Source organism: Puccinia triticina, chromosome 14A (genome assembly GCF_026914185.1).
Source record: "Puccinia triticina chromosome 14A, complete sequence".
Lineage (NCBI taxonomy): Eukaryota > Fungi > Basidiomycota > Pucciniomycetes > Pucciniales > Pucciniaceae > Puccinia > Puccinia triticina.
Genome location: NC_070571.1, coordinates 4,832,579 through 4,843,472, shown reverse-complemented (window position 1 = coordinate 4,843,472; position 10,894 = coordinate 4,832,579). Strand labels below are relative to the sequence as shown.

Genomic DNA, 10,894 nt, shown 5'->3' with positions numbered 1-10,894 from the left:
TTTTGTTTCTGATATCATCATTGTTCCCCGTTGTTTCCAATATCATCATTGTTCCCCGTCATTTCAATTACAAATCCCCTGTGGATTTATTCTTCTTCCCTTTCGCGTCTTTTCCCTTTCCCAAACTATTTCCAATTTTTTGAATCATAATTTTCCTTTTCAATTCAATGGCCAATTATGGTGTTCAAAATTGCATAAGATTTTTTTACATAAAATCATAAACTGCAATTTTGGCTGGGAGATGTCATTTGAAGTTTTATGCACGCTGACATCTCCCAGCCAAAATTGGCTTTATGATTTTTATGTAAATGGTGTCATATGCAATTTTGAACACCATAAATAGCCTCAATTGCATTCAGAATCATGTACAATCTAGTAAAACTTTGTCAAAGATCAGTTGAATTAGCAGAAAATTGCAAATGTGTTTGTTATGCTGAGATCTAGCTTAACAAAGCCGCTCAAACCGAGTGTCCAGAGAGGCCCGGGGGACCCTGCGCGGAGCGTTCTCCGTAAAAGAGGGTTACATGTTATCCCTCCATAGAAAATCACTTCATAAATATCATGGGAGCTTCTGAATTCAAAACCAAGAAACTTCACCCGTTTTTGAGATAGCCTCACGCCAACATCCTGCTTTTAGCCATAAGCCCCGCTTGCACCTACATGCCTCTTGTGGGCTTTGTTACGCTCGCTCAAATCTGCATTCTGCTTTTCATGTGGCGCAAAGTAATTCCGTAAAATGAGTGTGATCATCCCCAAAAATGCATGGCCTGAAGATATAAACATGCAAGTGGGTATTATCATAAATACTTGGGACGAGGCCGACAAGATCTGGTGTGAACGTGACGAAGTTCAAATACGAGGATCAAGATCAAAGCAGTTACAACGGTAATGACGAGCCAGGTTAATTTAGAGTTCGGAGTACCACAAAAAATCCTGTCTTGAGCCTCTTGACTGAGACCACAACAAGGTGGTGTATCCGTTGATCCCCTCATTTGAACATCTGTCCTGGTATTACTGGGCGTGATTGTGTGATGTTCGGCGGGTCGTCCCGGATGAACTTGGGGAAGCGGGAAACCGTGATTGCTTCGATAATTGCCTATCTCAAGGTCGCCCTCTTTTGTATAATAATCCGGCTACACGTGCAAGCAGATCGTTTCGAGAACATTCAGCCTACGCATGGCTCGAAATGGCTCTCGAATCCATTGGCATGGCTCACCAAAGTATACGGCGGGGGATACGAATCCGTTCTTTCGTGTGATCCTGCGTTGATTACCACTCGATATTCAGCCAGACCGGATTCCTGTCCTTCTGGCAAACCGATCTTTTCTCCCGGTACCGCGTTCACAGCAGCATGTTGTCCGATAAGCTGTTGGAGAAGGCGTGTCTGTTAGTTCATAGCTGACCAGCTGCGAGGCACAGGTGAGATGAAGAAACTGGCCAGGAAAAACAGCAGAATGGAGACCATGGTGAGTAGCGATCGTGAGGACCAGGTAGATGGATGGGACTTGCTGTGGTACATACACAGGAGGTCCTTTTTGTTCTCTGGAAACATCGTTGCCCACCCACAAGCTGCGTGGTACAGATTCGTGTGACGAAACAGTTCCTGAAACAATCCAGCCCCTCTTCCCATTCTGTTCTCTGGCTTGACAGTCTTCCCAATCTTACTTGACCCACTCCTGCCCACAGACATGATACTCGGTACACATTGTGAGGCCCTGCTACATGCAACATCTCTGCGTTTACTCCTGGTCAACGAGGCCCTCCAACCTCCTACAACGGTACAACCTGATTGGGAACTTTTACAGTCATGAATGAGGTCCTCAATGACCGGGAGACATCCCTCCCGATCGACGAGGATAGACAAGCTCCGTTGACCGGGAGGAACCCCTCTTGATCGGCAAAGTTATAACCTCCGTTGAGCGGGAGCATACGCGCACAATGACTGGAACGAATTCATCCCACTCATGAGGCCATACGGGTCGATCTTTCCTGGCAGTGTTTTTGTTATTAGGTTTTTTTTTTTTTTTTCAACCAACAAGATGAGCTGATGGTGCCCTGAATATTGCGTGGTGCGGTGATGACCAGCCCACAGTCCTATTGGTTGAGCTTCTAAAATCTGGAATCTATCTGCTTCCGAATGGGCGAAGTGTTTTTCATATGGCGCATAGTAATTCCGTAAACTAGTGTGATCATCTCCAGGGAATATATAAACACGCGGGTACATATTAACGTAAAGACTTGGGACGAGACCAACATCTTGTGCAGTGAGGGTGATGCTCAGGTTTGAGAACGATGATCAAGGTCACGACAATTGCAGTGATAATGAGGAACCAGAATGCTTTACCACCGAGAGAACAACAAATTGTTTTTTGAGTAGAGTGACTGATACCACAACAAGATGGATCCATTGGTCCATCCATTTCAATTGACCTGGTACTGGGCGTGATAGTGCGATGTTCGGCGGGTCGTCCCGGGTGATCTTGGGGATGCGGGTAATCATGATTGCTTCGATAGAAGCCCATCTCCAGCTCGTCTTCTCTTGTATAATGATAATCCGGCTACACGTGCAAGCAGATCGTTTGGAGAACATTCAGCCTACGTATGGCTCGAAATGGCTCTCGAATCCATTGACATGGCTCACCAAACCATACGGCGGGGAAAACGGATCCCTTCTTTCGCGTGATTCTGCGTGGATCGCCGCTCGATATTCAGCCGGACCGGAAGGCTGTCCTTCTGGTAAATCGATCTTTGTTCCCGGTACCGCGTTCACAGCAGCATATTGTCCGATGAGCTGTTGGAGAAGGCGTGTCTGTTAGTTCATAGCTGACCAGCTGCGAGGCACAGGTGAGATGAAGAAACTGACCAGGAGAATCAGGAGAATGGAGACCATGGTGAGTAGCGACCGTGACGACCAGGTAGATGAATGGTAGTATGTTAGTGGTTCGTGGCCTTCGGACCGGCGGCGCCTTTTTATTCTCGCAATGGCAGATTAGCGCGATGAAACACTTCTTGAAACCATCCAGCCCCTCTTCTCAATCTGTTCTCTTGCTTGACCGTGTTTGCTGTCTTAACTTGACCCACAGCTGCCCCACTGACGTGATCCTTGGTACACCTTGTGAGGCCCTGCTACCTCCTGCAACAAACAACATCTCTTACTTGTTGAGCGCCATCTCTCCAAATCGTCTGGAACTCGTTTCGAGTTCTTGTGAACACAGCCATGTACGCTGGACGTTTGTTTGACCACAGGAGCTTTGTCAATCTTTCACCGTGCGGCTGATGAATCACAATGTCGGAATCCGTCACTTCTGCGGTATTGGCCATGAGCTAGGCCAAGTCTGTCAGGGCGGGTCTGTATAGTGACTGCACCTTGAATCTTAACCTAAACGTCCTGATCAAGGTTGGGGCTGAGTTCAGCGGTCAGAACTCTCGATATTGGAGACTCAACTCCGCTGATCTCAGCTGGAGGAGAAAGCCGCGCCTCTGCTTCGAGGGGCTGGTTGACGTCGATCAACCGGAGTCGGTCACGACTAGGACGGGTCCGTGGAAGAAGGAGAGAAAGAGAGTGATTTGAATTCAGTACACAGTATGCAGGAATGTCAAGTCAATAGAGGGGGTGAAGGATGAAGAAAGGATCTGATATAGCCCCAGCTGTAGCTTCGAGTGAAGTCGAAAGCTACAAGGCGGGTGTGGTAATCAAACCTGAGGAATCTTCATGCACAATATATGTTGTATTTTGCTTATTGGTTGGACACCAAGAGTGAATGTGATGCTATAGTGGAGGACTTCCCGTCGACTTCGAATAAATCTGAAGTTCCAGATTTCGCAGGGGAATCTGGAATCTGGAACTCTGGATCCCTTCGGGGAGCTTCGGGGACCGAGATTTCACTGCGAAAGCTGAAATCTGTCGCCTCAGATCTGGATTTCCAGATCGACGGGAAGTCCTCCAGATCTGGGGTTGTTGGGCACAGCCCTAGTTTAATCTCCCCCCATTCTGCCATACACATCCCAATGGCAACAGCCTTCCTGGCTGTCCGTGCCACAGTGAAAATGATTGTGATGATCTTTATTTCACAATGTGAGGCAGAAACAAAAAAATTGCAATCACAGAATGCCATGATTTTTGCACAGCAACAGGACCATCTGTCCAAGCATTTTACAAAACACAATATACTTCCAGGGGTCAGCTGTAAGCCACCCATTATGGGACTCCATCCATCCTAGGCAGAGACAGTCAGGAGAGGGGAAGAAAGGTGCTGTTTAGGCTGCCCTCTGCGTTGGTCTGGTGCTGCCCTCTGTGTTGGTCTGGAGCTGCCCTCTGTGTTGGTCTGGATGATGCACAAAAGGAATCAAAGATGATGGCTTGAGTTGGGTTGGATTTAGAGATGTCACTTGGTACCCAGGTACCTGTGGTGGGTGCAGGTACCTGCCAAAAAAAAAGGTTATATTTTATGTCAGAATAAGAGCCTGTCCGCTCACTTTCTTTTTCCTGTCATGTCTGGCTGTGTGGTCTTTTTCTCTCCTGTCTGACCAAGTGGTCTTTTATCTTCCTGTCCTGTCTGGCCATGTGGCCTTTTTCCTGTCCTGTCTGACCAAGTTGTCAAATCCTGTCCTGTCCTGTTTGACCAAGTGGTCCATCTGTCCTGCTCCCTGTTCCTGTCCCCTGTCCCTGTCCCCTGTCCCCTGTTCCTGTCATCTGTCCTGTCCCCTGTTATTAGGGTGGTTCAAGATTATGGGGTTTCAAAGTTGAAATCAGGTTGCGCAGGAACTCAATCAGGTCTGATTTCCAGGAAAAAAAATCACTGCCAAAAACACCAACCTGGGGGCTCTACTTTGAACGCCCCCAAATGCAAGAATCTCCTGATCTTGCACCCAGGAGTTCTCAACCTGCAAAAATTTGGGCACGAATCCCTTTTGTCCCTTGCCACCTGTACACAGCGGTTACACATTGCTGTATTCAAATCAAACTCAATAATGCCCCCGCAAGGCTGGTCCAGGCCCAACCAGCCATTGAGTGTTGTGTCACTCGATGGCCGGCACAGACCTGACCAGCCATCAAGTGTTGCGTCACTCCATGGCCGGTACAACCCCACCCGGCCATTGGGTGACACATCACTCAATGGCCGGTACAAAGCCGACTGGCCATTGAGTGTTGTCTCACTCAATGGCCAGTACAAACCCAACCGGCCATTGAGTGTTGTCTCACTCAATGGCCAGTACAGATGCAAACAGCCATCAAGTGGTGTCTCACTTAATGGCCGGTACAGACCCAAACCGCCATTGAGTGTTGTCTCACTCAATGGCCGGTACAAACCCACCCGGCAATCAAGTGTTGTGTCACTCGATGGCTGGTACAAACTGTACCCAGCTATTGAGTGTTGTGTCACTCGATGGCCAGTACAGACCTCACCGGTCATCAAGTGTTGTCTCACTCAATGGCCGGTACAAACCCAACCGGCCATTGAGTGTTGTCTCACTCAGTAGCTGGTACAGACCCAAATGGCCATTGAGTGTTGTCTCACTTGATGGCAGGTACAAACCCACCCGGCCATGGAGTGCTGTGTCACTTGATGGCCGGTTGTTATGAGCCGCGTTCACGCGCCGTGCACTGCCCCGGGAGGACATGTCACTCATCTGTACATACATGTCATGCGCCTCTGTTACTTAGAGGCGCAGGGGGGAGATCATTACAGTTTCCCCATCTAGCAATCTAAATTCTAGCTAGGATCACCAGACCACCTCCCAACCCCGCCAGACCAATCTTAAAATATTGCTAGATCTACATATGGGGGACGAGGCCAACAAGGAAAACCAAACCAACGAACAAGGGAAGAACAAAACAGAAAGATTACCGAACCAGAACCGAACCCGGAACAAACAAACCTGATCCGGACACAAGCAAACTCCCACAATGGACAACAATGCTGCAGCGTTACAGGCCCGGGTCAAGGAACTCGCAGCCTCTATCCAGGAGGAACGGAGCCTTCAACAACAAGCCAAGGCCAAACTCGCCGCGGCTAGAGCCGGCATGGTTGCCCCGGCAGTGGTGCCCATCCTCCCAGGACAACTGCCGAACGTCCCACAAGCTCAGAACGACGCCCCCGCGAAAGGACCCAAAGTGGGTCTCCCAGACAAGTACAACGGCACGAAGGGGCCAAAGGCGGAGGTCTATGTGACCCAGATCAGCCTATACGTACTCTCCAACCCCCAAATGTTTCCCGATGACCGCAGAAAGATCATCTTCTCAATCTCTTATCTTACCGGCCAGGCTAGTGAATTGGCCCAACCTTTCACGACGAAGCTGCTCGCCGGCCAACCAGTCTTGTACCTCGAATTCGCCACGGCGTTTCAAATGATTTACTACGACACTGAACAAAAATTGAAGGCGGAGAAGGCACTGCGACAGCTGAAACAGACGAAGTCCGTGGCGCATTATACGTCCCAGTTCAACCAACACGCCTCGAACACCAGGTGGGAAATGTTGACCCTAATGAGCCAGTATCAGCAGGGGCTCAAGAAGGACGTTCGCTTGGTGCTTGTGATTGCGCGGGCTCAGTTCACCGCCCTGACCAACCTCAGCAACCTGGCCCTGAAGATCAACAACAAACTTAACGGCGCCAACCAGTTCGCGGGCAACACTAACCCTACCCAAGCCAATCCAAACGCCATGGATCTTTCGGCGATGAGAGGAGCGCTGTCAAGCTTGGATAAAGTCAGTATGATGTGAACAGGGTTGTGCTTCCACTGCGGCGACAAGGGCCACATTGCACGGGGCTGTCCAAAGAAGGGGAAGAACAAGGCCAACGTTGATGCAAGGATTGCCAAGCTGGAGGACCAGGTCCGACAATTGACCATGAACAAAGGGATGAGTGGAGGAGCTGGGAGAGCGGACAAGTCAAAAAATGGCGATGCTTGGGTGTGAGGGTTGTGCCTCACCCAAGCAAGGAGGGCAATGTAGTGGTTAATGTTGGGGCTTATGATTTTGTTACTCTAAATGAAATGGATAATCGGCTGTTTGTCAGCACCCCATTCCTCCCTCTACTACCCTCCTGTGCCACAACCACCCTGACCCAAGCGAGATTCCTTATTGACTCTGGGGCCACCCATGATGTCGTGAGTGAAAAATTTGCGGCTAAAGCCGGCCTGAGGCTTACTCCAGCAAGGACAACAAAGACCATCTCAGGCTTTGATGGATCCCTGAGCAAGTCCTCCTTCGAGTTGACCTTATTGCTGGACACGGAGACCGAACCCTTGACATTCATGGTTGCACGACTGAAGGATACTTACAACGGGATCCTTGGAATGCCGTGGATCAGAAGACACGGCAATAGGATCGACTGGCGTACGCGCTGTTTCAGACCCTTCTCACGGGAGATTGCCACCGCCGACGCGGTGTCGTCAGTTCTGGGAAAAAACCTCGCAGGACGGGAGGAGCCCGTAGTGAGGCACGCTAGGAAAACTGACAAGGGGGTGCGTGCTTTATGCCAATCAACACCCCCACGATGTGAGTTATCTTCCGTATTTCCTACTCCTTCTTCCTCAGAAAGTGTAGGAGCATCTGGCAAGCGGATACCCTTTCTAGAACTTCCAGAACAGGGACCTACTGCCAAGGCATGGTCAAGACCCACCAAAACCTCAACCATCAAGAAGGGGTCCGCCACCGTCGAGGCGGTGTTGTCAGTTCCAAAAGAAACCTTGCAGGACGGGGAGGAGCCTGTAGTGAGGCACGCTAGGAAAACTGACAAGGGGGTGCGTGCTTTATGCCAATCAACACCCCCGCGATGTGAGTCCCTAACCGTTTCTTTGTCATCCCAAGAGTTAGGGAGTGTAAGGACAACTGGCAAGCGGGTACACTTTATAGGACATACCCAGCAAATTCCACCAACGGAAACCGCTCTTGTCAGCGCGGCAAAGACCTTGTGGTCTAATTTGGCTAAGATCGCGGCGGAAGCTGAAGGTTCCCCACCAACAAAGACGGCGGAAGAGCTTGTACCGCGGCAATACCACGCTCACATTGGTGTAAGGGTTCACCAGGGTTTCACCCTTACTGAAACTAGATTGTACTAGAAGCATTGTATTTATGCTTATACATAGATTTGTTGCTCTAAATATCTTGTACTCAACTTTGAACTCTCTTCTTCTTCTTCTCCAAGCCGGTCTTCACCTCAAGGTTCTCCTTTCCACCTTTTTATCTCCAACTTCTCACATTTATATAGTGAAATCACATTCTTTTTGATAGACTTCTGGCCTTTGGCCTTCTGTCCCACCGACTTTCTCAGTGAAGGGATTCAAACCCTTACAATTGGGATGTTCCGTAAATTGGAGGTGCAACGACTGCTGCCTAGGCGCAAGTATGACTTCAGGGTTGAGCTTGTACCAGGAGCGCTTCCACAAGCCAGCCGCATCATACCCCTCTCACCAGCGGAAAACAAGGCACTCAACAGACTCATTCAGGAAGGACTAGAGAATGGCACGATACGCCGGACCACATCACCGTGGGCGGTGTGGTGTGCCAAATGTGTTTCAAGTATCAAATCACATAAAGTCACAGTTTACTATTGAGAAGGAGACATATTTCTAGATGTATTATTGCATAATTGGATTCTACAGGTCATTTAACCCCTAGTCACTCACTGGAACCACTAGGCTAGCTGCACTCAGTCAAAAGTTACTAGTATTATACTGTGTTCATAAGCATAATTACATACTGTAGAGATATTTTGATAGTACATATTATAGAATTAGACTCAAGGACATATTTACAGTGTATGTAGTGGCGTGGTTTGGCTCTGCCCATGGCATGGTTCCACCTGTGGACAACTCAATGATTGTTGTTTGGCTCCACCCACGCACCATGGCATGGTTCCACCTGTGGACACCTCCAGGGTTGTTGTTTGGCTCCACCCACGTACCACAGCATGGCTCCACCTGTGGACACCTCCATAATTGTGTAGGCTCCATGGACACCACCACGTGGACACCACATGGACACCACTACCACAACCACGTGGACACCATATGGGCACCACCACCACAACCACTTGGATACCATCACCACATGGACACCTGTATGGTGGTCACACCAGCAAAAATCCCTCACAAGGATCCCCACCAGCAAAAATCCCTCACATTTTACTATAAAAGGAGGACCTTTCCCCTCCTCAGTTTGAGCATGCCACTCAGGCAATCCTAACCAGAACACACATCTCACTCAGAGTTACAAGTCACATCCACATAAATCCAGCAGTGTGATCTCAATCAAGTTGCCCATTAACATCTTTCATGCCTCAGAGTAGTTCTAAGTAGTCAAGTAGCAAGCATCACCCACTTGTGCTCTTAACAAGTCAAAGTGATCTTAACCCATTGTGCTCTTAACTGAAGGTTAAGAAAGAGGGCAAAGACACTTTGAATAGTTCACATATAACATCAGTTCTCTCAGAAGTCTTGTATCAGTTTATCTCCACTTTCATATCACAAACATATCAAACCATATAAAACATATCTTACGTTTAGGCTCATTTCCATTATCTGACTCAAGGCTGCTGTAAACCACTCTAACTCCATTTCCCTTACAAAATCCACTTTTCCGCTGAATTCAAGTTTGATCTAGGTCTGATAAGAGACTGCTGCACATAGTTTTCTCTATCATTAGTTTGCCACAACAATAAATAAATTTGTTGTGAAAGCTCTTGTGTAGTATCATAGAGGGGCAGGTCTTTCAAACCACCCGTAACAGTTGTAATAGCTTCTTACATCTTTGAAATATTATAACTGGTATTTCCCCCTCGCAGAACTGCCACCCGTCCCAAAGGAGTTCTCACAGCGGCACCGGTCCGGTTCACAGGGAAGAAGGATGGGAACTTGAGGCCATGTTTTGACTATAGAAAACTCAATGCGGTGACGGTTAAAAATAAGTACCCCTTACCTCTGACAATGGAACTTGTAGACAGCCTACTCAATGCCAACAAGTTCACCAAGCTCAACCTCAGGAATGCGTACGGTAACCTCCGCGTGGCAGAGGGCAACGAAGATAAACTAGCGTTCGTGTGTCGCGCAGGACAATTTGCGCCGTTGACTATGCCGTTCGGGCCGACGGGAGCGCCAGGGTTCTTTCAGTTTTTTATGCAGGACATACTGCTCGGGAGGATTGGGAAAGACACGGCGGTGTACCTTGACGACATCATGGTTTACTTGCAGCAAGGCGAAGACCATGAGGCAGCGGTGATGGGTATCCTATATATACTAAGCAAGCACCAGCTGTGGCTGAAACCCAAGAAGTGCGAGTTCTCGAGGGATGAGGTCGAATACCTTGGCCTGTTGATATTGTGCAACAGAGTTTGAATGGATCCAGCCAAGGTGAAAGCGGTTTCAGACTGGCCGCCACCGTCCAACATAACGGAACTACAGAGGTTCATCGGCTTTGTGAACTTTTACCGGAGGTTCATTGACCAATTTTCGAGGACGACAAGGCCGTTGCACAACCTGACTAAGCTGGGGACGCAGTTCATCTGGGACAGACATTGCAACGAGGCGTTCAAAAACCTAAAGAAAGCGTTCACATCAGCGCCAATCCTGAAGATCACAGACCCTTATCGACCGTTCTTACTGGAATGCGACTGTTCCAATTTTGCACTAGGAGCGGTCCTGTCCCAGGTCTGCCCAAAAGACAATTTGCTGCACCCAGTGGTTTACTTTTCCCGTTCCTTGATCCAAGCCAAGAGGAACTATGAAATATTCAACAAAGAGTTATTAGCCATCGTCGCAGCGTTTAAGGAGTGGCGCCAATACTTAGAAGGAAACCCCCACCAATTGAAAGCCATAGTGTATACGGACCACCGAAACCTAGAGAGCTTTATGACCACTAAAAGCCTGACGCGACGCCAGGTCCGGTGGGCCG

The 10,894-nt window shown here is 48.7% G+C and overlaps 1 protein-coding gene across 1 annotated transcript; it reads right to left on the bottom strand.

The window, feature by feature from the left end:
• Window positions 1-1,133: 1,133 nt before the first annotated feature.
• PtA15_14A437 (uncharacterized protein) lies at window positions 1,134-2,890 on the bottom strand (the record flags this gene model as incomplete). Its single annotated transcript, XM_053163153.1, has 4 exons — window positions 1,134-1,260; window positions 2,431-2,558; window positions 2,642-2,791; window positions 2,864-2,890. 4 exons carry the CDS (start codon window positions 2,888-2,890, stop codon window positions 1,134-1,136), a joined length of 432 nt encoding a protein of 143 aa, XP_053027108.1.
• Between the last annotated feature and the right edge of the window lie 8,004 nt (window positions 2,891-10,894).